At 37.0% G+C, this 20474-nt stretch overlaps 1 protein-coding gene across 2 annotated transcripts in view; it reads left to right on the top strand.

Moving 5' to 3' along the window:
- Nucleotides 1–19752, top strand: part of LOC150084738 (IDLSRF-like peptide) — a 167569-nt gene extending 147817 nt beyond the window's left edge. For both annotated transcript variants that reach the window (XM_090376582.1, XM_090376581.1), the window contains exons 3-4: nucleotides 16909–17061; nucleotides 18323–19752. In XM_090376582.1, coding sequence (XP_090232708.1) covers nucleotides 16909–17061; nucleotides 18323–18516 — 347 coding nt within the window. In that variant the 3' untranslated portion in view covers nucleotides 18517–19752. The remainder of the gene's footprint in view (nucleotides 1–16908; nucleotides 17062–18322) is intronic.
- Nucleotides 19753–20474: the final 722 nt, after the last annotated feature.

The raw sequence follows: 20474 nt of genomic DNA, 5'->3' as shown, positions 1-20474 counted from the left end.
TTGTCCAAAGATGGGAAACATGAACCAATATATCATCAATGTATCGACACTGGCGGGAATCCATATTGGCGATCGTTGATTAGACTGGAAGGTTTCGAGGTAGTTTGAGAGTCGGCGGTTGATGGATTCCCCATTACTTGGTAGAATCGCCATCATCCCCACACCTAGTCTGCGCAGGTAGCACAGTGGTATCGTCACCGTCCTCCCCACACCGGGTGGAAAAGGCCTGGGTTCGAATCCCGTCGATGACGCGAGGAACTTTAATGGGCTTTTTTCACTCCGTGGCTGAGTTAGTTGGTCTCAGGCGTAGATAGCAAGGTTTTTTTCTCCCCAGTAACTGGGGTTTTTTCGTCCAGCAAAACAGGCAAATCAACCATAGAACATACGCAATTTACAGACACAAATACGGGTTAATGTATTTAATTACGGGCAACCCTAAAATAATATATATTTTTTTTTAAATCCCCACACCTAGTGGAAAAACCTGTGTTCGAATCCCGTTAATGGTGAGAGGAATTTTCATGGGTCTTTTTCAGCCTCACGCGAGGGTAGTGTTGTTTTTTCTCTCGGGCTTTTCGTCCAGAAATAGCAAATAAAACAGAGAATACGCGCAATATACAGAGGCATATTATATACGGCACAATATGGCCTAAATTGCTAATGCGCCTTAAACTCCTACAACATCTGCATTACTTTAGAAAGAGTAGGGGTAAGTGCAATAGGTCGATAATTGGATGGGAGAAGTTTTTCCCACTTTTTAGGAACTAGTTGGATATAAGCAAATTTCGAAGCACTAGGAAAACACTATTTGAATTAGAAAGTGTAAAAAGGCAACACAGAACAGGAGCAAGCTCAGGAACGCAGGTTTTGAAAATAAGTGGAGAAATGCCGACTTCGGGACCTCAAGCTTTCTTGGAGTAGGTGGTGGTTAATCAAGATTGTCAATACAAGAGAGAAGAAAAGTAGGATGTCAGTAAGTCGTATTTATTTTTATATGAAGATGAAATAGAACTTGGATTTTATCAGATGTGAGAGTATAGATAAACAGGAACTGAACTCAATCAGTTTGGCAAGAGACCAGAACGCTCGATGCCCGGAAACAAGATTTCTACTCTTAGCCCGTTCGAAATGAGCGTTAGATTGATTGGTAACTAATTTGCAATTGTTGAAAGCTTAGTGTAAGCAGAAAATGGCGCTGGTGATTTGGATGAAAGCTAATAGCGATGTACAACATTCTTATCTTGAACAGCCTTAGCACATTTATTGAACGATAATTTTAAGATGGAGTGTGAAATAAAGAAGTCCATCCCTACAAGAATAATTTCACTGACACGACCTGAAAAAACAATGTGATAAGAAGTTTAAAAACAATAATTTTATATTAAGGAAAATAACAATAGAAATTCCTCAGATCATTACGTTTCGCATTCTTGCAATGCCAAAAGGCAGATGGCTGAGAATTGCCATTTATTTATACAGGGTGATTCACTACCAGTGCGAACTTGCAGGAGGTGTAGGGGGCCCAAAGACGAATCGGAATCACATAGCATTGCAGGATCCGAAATGCCTTCTTCATGCGGTAGAGGACGTTGAACGGGAGGTCGCGTGAACAGCGATCCCGCTGGAAGTCAGCATTTGCGAACCGGTTCCCGAGGCAGTAGGATGGACGAGTATTCAAACGTTGAACTGGCCGATATGCACCTCGCGTATGGAGCTGCGGACTGTAATGGGCGCGCCGCTCTGCGCTTGTACCAGGAACGTTTCCCGCACAGGCGTGCTCCTCATCATACGATTTTCGCACGTGTGCACAGAGGGTTACGTGAGACTGGTTGTTTCACGAGAGGTACCATGAATCGAGAGCGAACGACGAGGACGCCAGACAATGAGGAGAATGTCCTACGTCTTGCAGAAGGCAATCCGAGTACTCGAGCGATAGGCCAACGATTGGGTATTTCCCAATCCACTGTATGAAGGATACTGTCAACAAACCAAATGAGTTCATACCATCTGCAACGCGTCCAATCATTGGAGCCTGCGGATTATCCACTCCGGAGGACTTTTGCTACTTGGTTTCTTCAACAGAAACGGTTCGCAAATGCTGACTTCCAGCGGGATCGCTGTTTACGCGACCTACCGTTCAACGTCCTCTACCGCATGACGAAGGCATTTCGGACCCTGCAATGCCAAGTGATTCCGATTCGTCTTTGTGCCCCCTACACCTCCTGCAAGTTTGTCGCACTGGTAGTAAATCACCCTGTATACACGTTTCTCACACACAGGGCACACAGAACCTAAATAAAGGTGAGAACGCTAGGAATCACATAAAATACAAAACAGTAGTAATCAATATAGAACTAGAATTAAAATATATGCAAAATTTACATTAAGAAAACAGAGTAAGGAGCAAATTCTTATAGATAAACGGATTAAGAAGTAAAATCAATGTTGTAGTTATTCATTACCTGAAGGAAACGAAACAGAGGACTACCAAGTAAGTGATGAGTACGAGGAACAGACAGTGAGAAATTAATTTTATAACGAGAATTCAAACGGGGTATAGCGAAAGGTATTTTTTGTTCAAGAAGAGATGGAGAATCGATAACAGAGTTTTTGATATTGTAAACAAAAAGAGACCCATAGAGTTGACGTCTAGAGTGAAGAGGAATGATTCTGAAACGACCACAAAGAGCTTTATAATTTCGACGGTGAAAGATAATGTGATTTAGATAGCATAAGAATTTCATGAATTTAATTTGAATTCTCTGAAGTCTGTGAGAAAGATATTCCTGTTGTGGGGACCAGATAATATCACAATAATCAAAAATGGGAAGTATAAGCTGCTTGTAGAGAAGAATTATAACTTTGTCACTCTTGAAAACAGAGGAAGAACGCTTGATTAACCCAAGAAGTATAGAAATATGAGATATTATATGGTCAACGTGGGAAGAGGGATGAAGGTCAGATCGAAATAGTAGTAGTAGTAGTAGTGGCATGTGATGCAAGAAAGCAAGTGAATGAGCTTATGCAGCATCAGCCAAAAAAAAATCACACCATTCCCTCCAAATACCTGTCCAGTTCCTCCTTAAATTTATTTAACCTGTCAACTTCCACAACGACAGATGGAAGTTTGTTCCAGCAATTAACCACCCGCTGGCTAAAGGCAAATTTCCACACATCTATTCTACACCTGTCTTTTCTTAATTTGAATTTATGCCCCCTTGGGTTTGTAATCTGAACAAGTGGAAGGATCCCATCAGAATTCAGCGTGCTCAACCCATTCAAGGCCTTATACACCTCAATCAGATCACCGCGCAGATGCCTAGTCTCCAGCCACTGCAATTTGCAGAACTTAAGCCTCTCTTGGTAAGAGGATCCCTTCATTCCCCCTCACCAATCTTGTTGCCCTTCTCTGTTCACGCTCAAGCAAATCTACATCCTTCCTAAAATGAGGCCTCCAGACCTATACGCAGTGTTCAAGGCGTGGCCTGACCATTGCCTTATACAGAGGGACAATCACCTCCTTCTCCCTGCTAGCAAAATTCCTATATATCATTGACAAAACCCCATGACCTGCCCTGGCAGCCTGTCTGTTGTTCAGATAACTCCATATCTGACTGCACAATTACTCCCAGGTCTTTTTCACTTTCTACCACCTTAAGTGAGTACCACACAGTTGGTACGTTTCTCTAGGGTTATTTCTACTCATATATAGTACTTTTCATTTGTCAAGGTTAAACTTCAGTTGCCACTTCTTAGCCCATCTGACCAAATTTTCTAGATCCTGTTGCAATAGTACACTGCTATTACTGTCATTAACAACCCTGCCAACCTTTGTATCATCTGCAAACTTCTACACTAAGCCTGATATACCTTCATCAATATCATTGAATAGGACACCTAAATTCTTGAACGGATCAGTACTTGCAGTTAAAGAGTTTCCAATATAATAATCAGTAAGGATGGAGGGTCTACCTACACGATTCGAGCGAAAGCGACATAATTTACATTTTAACGGGTTTAGAAACAAGTTATTTTTATTGAGCCAGAGTGAGAGGGAATCAAGACAGGACTGGAGTTCATCTGTGAGTTGAAGAACGAATAACTTTGTAAAGTTTAATGTCATCTGCATAAAGTTGCCACTCAACATTAACAGACTGAAATAAGATTGATAAATCATTATAGAGAGGAGCTTCATTAGAGAAGAGAAGAGACCATTACCAAATTGTGGTCTGAAGTGCCTAGAGGACCGTGTACCTTGAGGAAGAGTTTGTGAGAAAAAGTTCAAGAATTTTGGGTGTGTTTGCGTGGTTAGGACTGTAGGTAACCGAACAAGTTGAGTGAGGTCACTAGTAATTGCAAAATGCTCAGCATTTTTCTGTGTAATTAGAAAACCGAAACCAGCTCGAGATGTGAATACTAACATCACAAATGAAGATTCCTCACTGTCAGGAAAGTTCGACTAGAGAAAGTCGAGTTTCCATGAAATGAATTCGGGCAATTTTATAGAGACAAGAGATAAATAGAGGATAGAGAGAAGAGATAAATAGAGGTTAGAGGCAAGAGATAAATTTGACAGAAGGGGGTAGACAGGGTTTAACATAGAGCATATCAAAAAGAGGAGATTCCAAATTAGAAAATCTATTACAAGGAATATACAGCTGTTACAAGCGAAAATTTATACCAACTTTGAAGCGAAATGAATCGTACTGCGAATAATTATGGAACATCGACTGAATTGATAACTGAGTTCTGTCAGAAAAAGTAAGTGAGATATGGCTACATGTAAGTGAAAATGAACGTAATTTAGATTGGAACTGACACCACTTGTATTTGTGAAATGAATGAGGAAGTTTAGGGTTCTTTTAATCTTATCGCAGTTAAGTTTGTTCTATTTGTCTGATTGTTTATTATGCATTTAGTAGATAGGATTTAGTAGATACTAATATCTACTAAATACTAATTCATATAGAGGATTTAGCTCTGGCTTCAGTATTGAAACAATTGAAAGGTCTTCGCATTTATTTTGAAAACAGAATTATCAGTGACTTACACCCTTTAGAAATCGAATAATAGCTTTGTCATCCTGGATCTGTAATGGAACTAAATCTGTAGCTTATTCGTTTTTCAGACAAAACGAAAGGCTTATTCATTTCCGTAATAGTAATTGCAAAATTAAGCCCTTTTTGAAAAATAAACGATTCAATTAGAACACATAACAGAATCAGTTGTCTCAGCGATTATCCAAAATAATTCAAACTAATTATCCGATAAAGGCACATCATTTTCCCCTTCTCAGATCCAAGTTGATGACAGTAGCTGGTTTAGTTAACGTGGTACAGTCCGAGTTTTTTTTATAGTTCGTATATTGCTAAGCTTGTTGCCTTCATTCAGCAATTGAATTTGTTTAAGGTAAATTATAAATCAAGAGATTCTTGTTCATATGAGCAAGAGTCAAGATTATGAGCAAGAATCAAAAGATTCTTGTTCTCAAGAGCATTAATAAGGCATTCAGCACCTACAGCGTAATCATTAGATATTGTATGTTATGTCAGAATAATTTAAAAGTATATTAGAAAGAGAATGAGATGCATCAAAGGAACAAAACTCGTAGAATGATTAGGAACAGATTTAACAATTCAACGATTCAAAAATATCTGCAAACGTGTATAATTTCTAATGGAGAATTAACCAGTTGACCCTTAGATTTTAACATACCAATACTGTTTAAATTAGAATTACTAACTTTATTACTTTATTAAATTAAATTAATAAATTATTACACTTTATTTAATTCTAAACAGGTCTGTGGCCTTTATTTGTAGTCTGCTCAATTAAAGTTTTGTTTGGAAGATGCATTTATTGGTTTCAAATGAGACAGGGTTCTTTTAAATATTTGCGAGAATGCTCATACGTCAGAGATCAAACCTGAGTACTTAAACATCTCAAGATATTTAAGCTTTAATTTTAATTTTTGTTTCAAATAACTATCAATCCAACAAGCAAATTTTAGTACCTAACACGCTAGTAAAAGGAACGTTTTGAATGATGGATTTGTTAATAAGATCTATGTATGCTCATTAACAGATTTAGAATATAAAACCTAAAACCAATTAAAGTGTGGAAATATAAATTTCGGACCAATTTACCGTCCTCAGATTTTTGTGTCTAACATAGTTTACGGAAAGATATTTGTCAACATAAATATAAAAGCAATGTGCTTTACAATCAGAATGAATGAAAGAATCTAATGAAGAAACAACTATTAAAGTTTAAAAAAATCTAAATTCCTCCGGTTAACAAAAGGTATGCGAACGCAGGCCCTTGCAGGACCTTGCGAGGAGACATTTTATTATCAACGTCACATTTTCTGTTCTGTTCCACTGGCAATATTCTTATCAGTTATTCTCTTATTGGGGAATCTATCGATTTCTAGATGGTAAATTCATTCCAATGATTTAATAACGTCTTATTTAAGATAACAGCTTTATAAAGCAACATTAGCAAATGGAATTATCACTGTTCTTATATTAAAACTGTTGACGAAAACTTTCCTACTCATATCATTACAAAAAAGTTCACTTTTGTACGTACATATTTTGTAACTCAATTTAGCCTTCTTAACATCCACAAGACGGATCTCGTACGAGCACGCTTTTTGGAGTGTAGCCACTCTACAGAAAAATTACCTAAATTACGGCTAAACATTTGTTTTCAATAATTAATCCTAATATTGTGATCAATATGGATCCAAAAAAGGAATTTTATTGATACCAGCTAGAAAATAGTATCTGTTTTTCTTACAGCCAGACCAACCAAAAAGAAAGCACACACTGACTTTGTAGGATTTCTGCATGCGCGTGCTTTTTTTTTTCGCGAATATCTTTTAAATAACTTTCACCAAATAAGATCCACAAAGCTACCGCTTTCTTCGCCGATCGCATCCTGAGCACTCGTGTTTAATTAACATTTAGGAGGAGGGAAAAGAATGCAAACTCGTTTAATTGAAAGGTTTAATCATCCGCCGAACTGGAGGAAGAAGTTTGCGACTGATTATGAAGCTTTGTAAAATCATTTGCTGTCTGTTATAACGAATAATTGCCAATGAGGGCTGATAAACAAGTTATTCCATTTTAAAGGGGGAGGAAATATTCAATTATGAATTGTTGGTGCAACGTCCATTCTAAACCGTTGCTCTTAAAAACAATAATCAGAGTGGAAATCGAAAACGTCCTCAAGCTATTGCATATTAAACAATTTAATTTCTGAAACAAACCTATCTGAAAATGAGGGACTAATATTAGATTTTATGCATAAAAGAAAGATGCGAATAGTTTAGAAATAAATATAATGCACACGGAAGTAAAACAGTATCAGAGAACACCACACAATCTTCGCTTTTATTTCTAAACATTTCAACGTCTGTCTTTTCAGCACCATTTCTATTGCGCTAAGACTTGCCTTCATCAACTTGAGTTGCCATGCTTAGCACGAAGCCACCGCCTCTTTGTTTTATTGTTTGAAGGAGTCCATTTCTTTTCTAATAAAGTTTTAGAAGCACATTCTGGAAACAAAATCGCACGCAGTGCCTCCGGCTATTGATTTGAATCCTCTCCTCTTGTTTCGTGCGTAGATTAGGAAAGCCGTAATGGTTAACAAGTTCGGCACACTTCACCGAGATATATATTTGATCATGCCGAAAGCCTGAGGAACGGAAATGAGAGAGGTGATGAGGCGATTCCCCAGGGCACCCGTAACAAAGGCAGTAATGATTACATCCGCTTAATGTGTTCAAACCGTAAAGATGCAGAAATAATTATTTGTCTAATTGGAAACGGGGTACCTGATGCTTTTAACTAAGCTGCTGGAGAACGAAGAGTCAGAAAAACATATTTACCGAAGGGCCGCGAGAATGAAATCCATTTTTCCAATGTTGCATCCGCATCCTCCCCTTAGGAAGATAGACTACATTAAGCAGTTGCAAGGCTGGTTGAGAAGTACATTTACGCCTGCGCTGCTCATTAAAGTAAATAGAGACTGAGCATTCATTTCGAAAGACTCGATGCCTAAATTGTGACTATTCCTTTCCTTTATTTTCATTAATTAAAAATGACACAAAAAATGAATGCAATAATCAACTTCTATCTCCATCCTTGGGTTTTCTAGACGTTCTTTTGTAAGGCAAAGTAGCCTGTTGGGCTTCGAGGACTTCTACTCGTGCTGTATAATGCGATTGTTTCTCTTTGGAATTATATAAATATTCTGAGATGCAACAATGATGATGATTGTTCCTAAATCCAGAAACTATAATATGTTTACGCTATGCAGAATATTCTGTAAATGAAATTACTTCACGATCCATCGTACCTTGCAAAAAGTTTAAATGCATTCCCAATGACAGTGACATAAGCAGGATTTTACTTGTTGGACCTATGGAAAAAGAGAAGACTTTGTAATGTGTGTTTGTGTTCAGCGCCAAAGCAAATAAGGCTATAAGCAACAAGTCACGCGGGTAATAGAAATTACAGAAGATTAACTGAGCCCAACCAACTCAATCCAAGCTATTATCAGAATTCTTACTACGGTATTACATTTGAACAAACCGAAATTCGCTCGGGTACTTGAATCTGGAGACTAATTTATTTATTGTCTGAGTTTGAACAGTTCTTTCAGGATCAGTGAACTTTTGCTGGCTTATTTAACCCATTACATACAGGTAGAGATTTCAGAGGTGGGATAATTGCTCTCCGAAATCACTCCCTAAGGGTTTCCAGTAGCAGTTCACTCAATTCCTTAGGGGAACTATTTTTGGAGTTAACGGCAGACAGTTTCAAGTTCCTGATTCATCTGTAGTATCTTCTACTGCCAGTAATGAATCTAATCGACTTGATAGAGCATAACCTAAAACTTATAATAGAATTTCTAAGAGAACTTCTACTTGTTACTTTAGAAATATACTCGTATTGCTCTCTTATAACCGAGATCAAGTCCTTAATTGATTTAATACAGATTCGTTAAATAAATTACACATAGTCGCATAAATAAAAGCAATTGCAGAGCGTTAACCCTGTTCTTATTAAACGAATACTTCATTTTAATGAGTTCAATGTACCCGTAACACTTACACATATTCGATTACATCTAGTGTTCTCAACAGTAATAACTTGAGACCATTTTAAGATTTAGTTAACAGTCGATGATCGGAATGATTAATTCATTGTAGTCACAGGATTAATTCGATAAGAGGAGAGTTGTCATTTTTCATTTGTTAATCTTTATTTATAAAATATGATCTATATTTTTACAAAATATTATCTGTAAAATATAATATTTGGATTGTGAGATCTGTTCAGATCTCACAATCTAAGGAAATACATATTAAATTTGTTAATGAAGGACCTAACGTGATCACAGTTAGAAAAAAAATTATCAATTAAATCAAGGCTGTGGAGCGTCAACCCAAGAAAACAAATGTTAAGAAGTATCTAGCAGAAACATTATTTCATCAACAACATGAACTTTTTGTGTTTGTAAATAAAACTCGTGCATAACAACAGAAATGGAATTTGACTGATGTCGTTTTCTACTGGCCTTTCACAAATGCGACATCTGCAAACAAACCTGCTAGACTTGTTTAATGCTTCACTCTTTTCCTCAACTTGCAGCCTACTCTGCTCGATTAAATTACATAATTCCAATGTATGGCATTAAATTTACAGTCCACTCAATCAAGACCTTACTTCAAGATTCCTCCATCTCTTCACATTCTTCTTAGAAGTCCCATAAGACTCCTTCCTTCGACCATCATCGTTTAGCTGTCCTTGTTGAGCTGTTTTAAAGCACATCCCCCCACATCTAGTGGGAAAGGCCTGATTTAGAATGCCGTTATTGGCTTTTAATTTTTTTAATTTTTATTTTTATTGGCTTTTTTCTCCACGTGACTGATTTAGGGGAGAAACCTTGCTATCTACGCCTGAGACTGACTAACTCAGCCACAGAGTGTAAAAAGCATACTAAAGTTCCTCGCGTCATCGACGGGATTCGAACCCAGGCCTTTTCCACACGGTGCGGGCAAGACGGTGACGATATCACTGTTCTACCGTGCAGACGAGCCTAATCAACCATAGGACACACGAAATTTACAGACGCAATATATGGACTCCCCATAGCCTTAGTTGCTTTGGCGTGTAACATATACCTAACCAAACGTCGAAGCAACCATAGTTTGAAAGGGTACAATTGCGTCGTGGATGACGCTTATATCGATTTCATCAATCGTATCCGCATATGAACAGATATGTGTGCCATTTAATGAAAAATCTAAATATCCCCAGTTCAGGAAAAAATTGATATGGCTTTAGGAGAAGAGCTAAGGAAATTCTTCCTGTTGCTGTAACGGAGTCTTCAACTAATCAACAGTAATTGATAATATAGAAATACACGTGACCTTCAAAATCATAAGGGGGCGCTATCAAAATGAAGCAATATAGGAAAATAATCGATGACAAACCACTGTAGAGAATATCTATATAGAAAGCTCAAATACACTATATGAATCGATCCGGTAGAAAGAAACCTTGCTGTTCTCCACTGAGACCGGATAACTCAACTACGGAATGAAAGAAGTCCATGAGAGTTCCTCATATCATTGGTGGGATTCGCACCCGGGGTTTTTCCACTCCGTTTGGGGATGACGGTGATTATAACCACTGTGCTACCTCCGAAGACATATGAATTCCATAGTCCATTTTTTAACAATTCTCCACGATTTAAATCCAGTGCCTACTTTAGAGCGCTTCGATGAAAACAAAAAAAAAATGCCGCCCGTCTCTCCCAGACAGGAAAAGCTTTCTGTCACCTTTGCTGTTGATAAGGGCTGGTGTCTGGATGCAATTGCTACCAGATTTCCATGTTAGCATGACCCTCGTTATAATGTGAAGGTCCTCACGATCCACTGACGAGAACGGCTTTCGTGGCTTTGGTGAGAGAGTCACTCACAACCATCCACTACTGAAGGGGATGATCAGTTCCCGCTGTTGTTTGTATTAGTGACAGGTTCGTGTGCTTGCTGCTCACTGCCAGCATCCATAGCCAGAGCATCGATAGTCAACTAACAGCCCCAAGAGATTTCCATTCGTGATAGCCCACACGTAGGACACGCATACAAGAGACAAGCGAATATTAAAATTTGGTAAAGTGATATTGTGTACCTCCTGTTCTCGCAACGTTTGATCAGCGTAAAATCCTAATGTACTAAACAGATCAAAAAGTATTCTGAGAAACATACTTCCGAGGCTTGGAAATTCACGTATATAATGGAAGATTCAGGTCACCATTAGTATTTAAACCCACCATTCGTGTGGGATACTTGTAACTCGCTCACTCACTTAAAGGCTAGCACCGATCACCCATTGTGGGAGTTATACGTATGGGGTTCCGCATCTTCAAGAGGCTGCTTTGTACGTCTGTAATTGAGAGACAAGCATTTCGAATTAGAAGTGATTTATTAACAGCAGATCATTCCAGTTAATTCAGTTAGTTAACAGCAACTGATTTAGTTTCGACACATTGCAAAATTCCAATGCTTAAAAGCATCCGCTCGCACGAATGATTACAATGATTAAAAGCATCCGCTCGCACGAATCTATTATGGACAACATCCTAATTATTCCAAGTTTTGAATATCGGGCTTATTTCCTGTCATAAATATTAAGAAAATTAAATCAGCGATTTGAGCTCGATATGATGAGTTTTCTCAATATATTTTCTTTAAGCAGGCAGCATCCATAACAATGTTTCCTCCACTTTCTAGCCATTCTGTCTGTAGTCATAAATAGATAAGATGACTGTCTAGACAGCCCTAATCCCTCACGACTTCATTAACTCACTGAGTAGAAATAAAGTATTCTCAGAACAAACTAAACATGCAGCGATCTACAATTACAATTTCAATTACAGGGAGAAAACTCGTAAAAAACAGTTGTATTTCTCTATAAATGCAACAGTTAATGCAGTAATAATAATCATTTTAGCAGAAAAGTGAATTACTGAGAATTTAATCGCAGAATATTTTTCTGTCACTGAGGCATGTTTCATAATATTATACCATGTGATTAATTCCATCAAATTTTGCTTCTAACTCTAGCATAAATGTAATCTCATTGGCGTAACTCAAATAAGGTAACCCCAGCACTGCCTATAAACTGAAAATAAAATCTGTTTGTTGATGCTTTTTAAGACAGTAGGCTACCAGCAAACAAAGAATCTAAGATCACCATCAATTAAGCCGTAAGCAACTTGAAAAACACTTATAAGTAATAATCGTGTACTGTTAAAAGCAATAAAATACAAAACTTAATTTGTCTGTGCAGTAATGCCAGGAGTATTGTAAACAAATTAAATGAATTTTTGCTTTTGATCAGGTCAAGTAATGTTTGTTGTTTGTTTTAGTAGAGTTTTATGAGCATCAGCGACTAAGGCACGTTGCTCGGTGTATATTGTCTGTAAATTGCATGTGTTATGAGGGCGATTTTTTGTTTTTCTGGACGAAAAAAACCGGCTACCCTCGCCTGAGACCGACTAACTCAGCCACGTTGTGAAAAAGGCCTATAAAAATTCTTTGCATCATCGACTAGACTTGAACTCAGGTCTTTTCCACGAGGGAGGACGGCTATTCTACCAACTGTGCTACCCACTGGGGCCTGGGCCACGGACTCGAGTTGCTTGTGCCATACACAAAAGCGTCCGTCGTCGTGTTGCACCAGATATTTGGACTCACCGACGGAGCACATTGGTTTTCAGTCCTCCAATTTCCAAACAGCGTTTGTGGACACCACAGCATTCGCCGTCGACGATGATCAGCGTCAAGGAGAGGGTGTCTGAGTCGTCTGCTGTGGAAACCCCCCATATGTCTGAGCGTGCGATGCGTCGTTCATTTGGGATATTGTTCTCGCATTCCTCATATTGTATTGCGATGTCAACTGTAGCACAATGACATCCCGTTGAGTCCGTACAACGCGCTGCTCCCTTCGCTTACCACGAACTTCCACCTTTGATAATCCTTTTTAGTTCATCTGCACGGGTAGAATAGTGATATCTTCACCGTCTTCCCCGCCGTGTGGAAAAGACCCGTTCGAATCTCGTCGATGAGGCTAGGAACTTTTATGAACTTTTTTCACTTCGTGGCTGAGTTAGTCGGTCTCAGGCGTTAATAGCAAGGTTGTTTCCTCGAAACCCGAGGTTTTTCGTCCACCAAAGCAGGAAAATCAACAGAGAACACAAGCAATTTACAGACACAATACACATAGGCAGATGAAATAACTTTACGGGTGATCCTAATAAATATATTTTTTAATCCTTTACATTTCTGTCGGCGGGAGGTTGTTTGACCCGTTCGACATCATTTTTTGTATACTTTAACCACAGTGGGCCGTGATCAACCGACAAGACGTGCCGTTTCCGATATGGAAGCACCCGACGCACGAGCTCCTACAATCATGCCCTTTAGAAATTCCGCGATATCTTTACTACGTCCTATAACTGCTACTTTGACTTGCGCAACCAGATGCAAATTACCATTTCTAGCGTAAGAAGCTGTTTGGCTTCTATACTGCGAGCTGCGCAACATTATTTATTTATTATTTTTTTCTTTTGTATTAAACCAGGCCGTCTCAGCCAGCTTTTCCGGCATCCCCACCACCTATTTACAACAGTGTTCCGCTTTGAGATATGTCTGCATACCCAACGACGAGTCGCACTCATGGCTGTGGAATACAATCCTGAATCACAGAGTATTCATGGAACCTGTCCATCCACTTGCTGATCAGATGCAAGTCAAACATCGACAGTCCAATGCACTTCAATCAGAAAAAACAAGAGTCCATTACGGATGGGGATGACCATAATTCGGTGATTTCTTTTCTTTATTGGATGGCACTAACTGGATATCTTACGAGGGCTATGTCCAGACTTCTATCCATCTGTATACAAAACATGACTTCCCTCCCCCACTATGAAAAGTCCCACTACTACTATATTCATATTACCACTGAGAAGTGTCTTCTAACGTGGTCGCTCGCCTTCAGGCTCCCATTAAAATTCAATAGTGCTAAAACGAAGTACGGAAAGAGTTCAGGATTTACACCTCATACGCCCACTGCTCTTCGTTACGTACACACCGTAATGACCCGCGTGGTGTTGTCTTTGAGGGTCATCACGTGCGCAGACGTGAAGTTGAAACCTTCACGGATAGGAGCATAAAATCTTGCATTATGTTCAGCAATAAGCTAGTCTACTGTGATGAATGAATGAATACCTTCCGCCATCTAGTGGTGAAAACCAGAGTCACTGAACGTCACACGTCAATATTTCCAAATATATGGCGAATACAGTTTATATGAACTGTTAATGTTTTTTTTTTTTTTTTTAAACAAGTGTCCACATCAACGATTTTATTTTTAAGAAAGCCTCTACAACGTTTAAAAAAACTAAGACAATTGAAATTTTGATAAAAACTAGTTGCAAAGCCATCATGTTTTGATGTTAAATGAATTGATAAATCTTAATAAAATATATGGCTTTTGTAAAAGATAATTTTCAAATTTTATCGGATGCTCCACCATAAGTACAAGTAAGAAAGAAGTGAAAAAGAAAGCTTTCATTAAAATCATAAGCTTCTTGTCGTCACGTATCCTCCATCTAATCGAAAATATTTTGAGGACATCCCTTTATTCTGAAGAGCCTCTTTCTTTCTTCGGCTATATTTTCCTCTTTCGCTCTCCCCTCTTCAACTATATTTTAACTCATATGGAGAGCACTTAAAGGGGCGAATTTTATTCTATTAAATTGGTTTGCTCGGATATTATTTAATAAATAATTTATTCTGATATCGTTTAATAAATTTGGGAATAAAGATATTTCGCAGGAACTAATATTTAATCCTAAAAGTTTTTGTATATTGTTTCATTAACGTGATAATCGCTAAAAACAGCCATAATAGAAAAAAAGAGTCAATTATTTGAGGTCTATATTTCTGATTACTGCATTTATCGCGCATCTTTTGTTCTTTTTTATATCTAAATACCACATAAAATGCCATCACGTGGCTGTAAACCGAATTACATCACCTTTTAAAATACCCAAATAACGTTCTGTTATTTATAAACTAATATCAAGTATTTAATTTTTTAAAACATAGCTTATTAATAATATCGCGAATAACTGAAGTTATATTCTACTTGTATTCTCTGACACACTAATAAATAAAGTTCATGTTTACATTTTGGTGAGGATACATAGGCTCAAAGGGGTCATATCCGAGAAGATGCGATCATAATAATAAATTGCTACTCTTTGAGTCAGTTAAAAAGAACGTGACTATTTAGAATCTGGAATGGCCTTCGTACAATTTAGGTGTCTTCTTTAATTTGAGTTAATTAATATTTTTGTTTTAAATTCAGAGCTTCCTTGCACTATAAGGCTAATACTAATGCTAAATCAAACATTTATAAAAGATATCAGGGACGATCGTGTTGCCACTGCAGAAAAGAAAATTCCTTATCTGCAGATACATTGAGATTAGCGTTCTGCTGCCTACCTGTAATCCCTGTTTTTATAATGAGACTGCTAACGTGAAGCTCATTTTCAGCATTCAGTGAAAATTTTAATGAAAATGATCTTTCCTGTGCTCATCCTTCCTATACTCTCCATAATTCAAAATCATATTTTGTTCTCGATATTTTTTGTTGGCTAAAAGGATCAATAGATCAGAGCAATACACATAATATTTGAATTACCATCCCTAAAGACCTTTTCTGGGTAATTCGGTGGGTGTGCAGAAAACTCTCCTATTCATAAAAATAAACTTTGGCTGCCATTGCTTACTCGACGCATCTAATAATAATTCTTGTGTTGCATCCATTTCGTTAATGAGACTGGGGATTAAGTTACCCAGATAGGGGAAATAGCTTTACGCTCACTTATCATTACAGATATAAGCTATTTTCTTTCCTACCCCAGACATTAAATAATTCAAATACACGAGTTAAATTTTTCCTCTCGGTAAATATATTCACTCTTTCATTCCCCGCAATGATGGCTGCCCTTTGTTCTCCAATGAATTATTGTTTCCGTATCCGGAATTGGACGAATAAATTTTCCATTTCATATCAGGTCGACGGAGAATCGAATAAATAATTCATCAGATCGCTTATCTAGAATGCACTGGCATTCGAAATACATGATGCATCTGGAGATTTAATCGGATTAAGGGTCTTTGACAGTCCATTGTACTATTAAACCAAACTGCAGGTACTCTTCTTCGCGCTATTCCTTTTCAAAACCCTTCGTAATGTTTGGCAGAAATTGTACGTTGATCATTACTTTGCTTTGAAAGTACCACTGATAAAATATCTTTCAATTAGGGTTATAAACAAATAATTCTCCTGTTCTAAAATGATTTCGTTATTCTTATACACAATGCCCAGTTTCCCTCTTTGAAGTTCATCGACTGACGAAGCTTAATATGGGTCTGTCAAAATTCGAGAGATGTTCGTACCATATCCTTAATATGTGGCTTCCTGCTTTCTGCCCACATCTCCTCCCGGAAATGGAGTGAAAATACAATATTTCTTTCGTTTAAAAGATTTTCATTTCACGCTTTCACTAACCCTTTTATCCATCTGGCCATATTACTTGGCTTAAAATATAAGAAACTAAAAAAGGAATTCACTAAATTCAGAGATTATATGAGTAAATAGACGGTAACTTTGTGCAATCTTTCTAATAAATTCTAAGTAAATTTTATGGAAAAAAATATAATAGAAATCGCTGCTTGAAATTTTTATGAATGGTTTGTTTCCCTCAATAGCATAAATGGGCAACTTTAAAAAACTTGTGTTTTTTTGTCTTTAGCTAAAAGACCCCCTGTAGAAGAAACAGCCAATTTCCTGCAAACATTGCTAGCTAATCATGGACCGAACTATTTGGAGAAACTATTTGGAAGTAAGGCAAGAGATGCTTTAGCCCCTTTAGGAGGAGTTCAGAAAGTTGCTATAGCTTTATCTGGTAAGTAAAAAATTCTGCCTGCTATTTACACAGTAAAGAACTACAATCAGTGAATATAAGAGAGAGAGAGAGAGAGAGAGAGACTTAAGCCGTTTTAGGGATTTTTCCTTTTTGACAATCCCTATTGGCAAATGTAATCCTCTTCCAAAAAATAAGATAAAGACTGCATTATACAGACTACCATTACCTTATAGGAAATCCCATAATATGCTGAAATACCTTCTTTAAAACAAATAAATGCGCCATCAACGACTAAGCTAACTCCTAAGTTTATCCTGTAATCGCAAAATCGTATTAAAGTTTACTTTAAGACTTTGCTGGATAAAATCGAAAACTCTTTTTGTTCGATCTATTAGGGTGGGTGGAGTTTATCTCAATTTTTGTTGTTAATATATTTCGAGTGCAGTGCTTCTCAAACAGCGTACCGCAAAGAAGTTAAAGAGTTCTGAGGAGAAAATTAGGTAAAATTGAAACCTTTTCACATCGATAAGAGCAAATATTTATTTATTTTTTAAGTCAAGAACGAAGTATGCACAGACTGTCGTTCTGGCCTATAATACCCATCAACGAGCGGACATCGTATTTGATTTATTATGTACAGGAAATAATATGAATAGCAAGCATCGTTCAAATTAAATAAATTTTCAAAAACGACAAAAGTTATTGATGGATAAAATCCCTCCAGGATTGTTTGGGCACCCTCTCCCAAAGGTTTCCATACCTAACTGGGCAAAGAAAATTTGGGAATTCAGGTAAATTTCGATACAATATGAAGTTTACCTGGAAACAGACAATTTAAGGTGAATTTTAATTAAATGTAAAACACAATATTTAAAAATTAAAGAAATATGAACAAAACCTATATTTTACATTTAATTTTAATGCTACATCTAGGAGAAATAGATTTAAATTAAAATAAATCCCTAATAAAAGGGATTTATTTTAAGTTATGTAATCCCTATTATCTTTTTAATAGGGATTACATAACTAATCCCTATTAAAAAGATAAGTTCGGCGAAGTGCGAAATTTAATTACTAGGACTTCACGCAAATTTCATTTAAAACAATATAACTTTCCTTATTAATATTCTTTTAATGAGGAAAGGAAAAAATATAAATTTTATAAAGCGAAATATCCAATAAAGTGTAAATTGAAAAAAATTTTACACTTTTATTGGATATACCGTATCTAAATTTTAATTCTACTGTTGATAAATTTAGTTTGTAAAAGTGAGTAATTCTTGTTGTTATTTATTTTCAGAAAGCGAGACATTGGAAGACTTTGGAAAGGCGCTACATTTGATGAGATCGGATTTGGAGCATCTGAGGAATGTTTTTATGGCTGTGGAGACAGGAGATTTTAGTCTCCTCAGGTCCTTGGGAATTCGCGATTCCGAACTAGGAGATGTCAAGTTTTTCCTGGACAAGCTGGTTAGCACTGGATTTATGGATTAAATTCATCTGTTAGTGCGGCAGTGTTCTCCTAATGTCCTTTCTCCATGGGAAAACACCCATAACGAATATATCAAGAAGCCTTTACGAGTTCCATCTACAGATCTCCTTTGTTTTCAGTCGTAAACGCACGCTTCAAGTTTCTACTACAAATTGAGATAATTTCGATGTATTCATTGTATCTGACTGTATCCCATAGAACAACAAGAAATGCTCAGTTCTGAATCAAGCAATATCGTTTCCTATTTTGTAATCCAGTCTGTTCAAGATGTTTATTTCTAACTAAATGGCAGTGAAACTTGTGCACCCCTCCCCCACTCCATGTAGTCTTTCAGTCTTACGACTGCATCATTCGAAAGCGCTGAAGATAAAGGATTATGGGAGAGGTTCCCTGTTATTTCGGTTATATAACAAACATGCCCTGAATTTGCAGTATCTCTAGGGAAGCAACATATCGAAAGATTTTCCGAATAAACTGCCTCTCTTTTTACCCAGTTGTTATAGAGGTTCTTATGTCTGGTTCTGGTTATACACGTGATGGTTTAACCCTCGCACACACACACATACACATACATACAACGCATGCATGCATTCACTCGTTGTCCATAACAACGTTGTTTGGTCTTCTTCGGATCAAGATTTTCATGCTGTTCTTATTCATGCTTGCAGATATCTGGTTGTCCTCATGCAATGAAAGTGTAAAATTATGTTATATACTATTATCAATTATTGAAATATAATCTATCAATAAAATTTTAATTCGTTGTACGAAATATTACTGTGACCATCGTATTCGGAAGCTTCTTCTGCTATCCTGGCTAATGGCTGTGATCTGTATATAAGAGAATGTATACTTACGTTACAGATATATTTATGCTGCCTCGTCATTCTTCCTCTGTAGATGGTTGCACGGTTAATAAATTTAATCCTGCCCCCGTGATTTTTAGTCGCTATGTACATACATGCATTCTAATTTTAGGTTACTTAAAGACCTCGAACTTTCAAAACGAAACTATCTGTTAAGGTTCTCTGTTTGCCTTAAATCTATTCTCGCCTTATGTCTTGTTTGTAAATATCTATTTCACTGATGTGTCAACATTTGGTCTGTTTCAACTAGAACACCCATCAAATAACTGTTGATCAGCAATGGCTAAGCCTACAAAGGCAGCTATGTGGTTTTAGCATTGTATATGTTCCGGTCATATTTTAAGAATTGCAATAAACTTGCTCTTCATATAACTGACAATATCTGTTATCACTACAGACAAGAACAAAAGTATTATCCACTGGAGTTATTTCGGTTAATGAAAATACATCATCATGACTGCTAGTACAATGTTCTTTAACTTCAGTAACTTCAAAATGGCTTCTTATTTAACCAAGCACTATAAAAATCTAACTTAATTTTTAAAAAAAATCGGCCAAAAATTGAAATTTCAATAACAAACAGCACTATATGAGTTTAAGAGTTCTCAGAAGCCCTTAAAAGGGCTTCTGAGAACTTTACAGCTAAAATTGTCAAAAAAAGATTCAAGTATGACAAATTAATCAAGACATTATTTTGATTTTGTTAATATATAGACCATACTGTACACGCTGTTTGCAGAATTGTTTACAATGTCTCAAAAATTTCAGGACTAACTACATAAAAAAGATATTTTTCAATTATGATCAGCTCTGCCAAAACAAATCTTGAAAGCAGTTTCTGAGATATTCGTCATAAACTCTGTCACAGTAGTTTAGATGTATTCAATGTCCGATAAGTAATGACTTTTCATTGTTTTGTGAGCTGTGCCAACAGAAATAAAAACAAAATCTGCGTGTAGTCATATGAAGCTTGTTTAAACTATTGTATGGACCACTTTACTGATGCCCATAACTCAGCAAAAGACGTTGAGACACACAATCAACCCTGAGTGGAAATTTTTTGAGGGAAGTGCTTGGATGCTTTTCCTATTTAC

Source organism: Mastigoproctus giganteus, chromosome 6, assembly GCF_048544385.1.
Source record: "Mastigoproctus giganteus isolate SK-2022 chromosome 6, ASM4854438v1, whole genome shotgun sequence".
NCBI classification, from domain to species: Eukaryota; Metazoa; Arthropoda; class Arachnida; order Uropygi; family Thelyphonidae; genus Mastigoproctus; species Mastigoproctus giganteus.
Note: the sequence above shows the minus strand (reverse complement) of the source record. Positions and strands in the feature narration are given on the sequence as shown.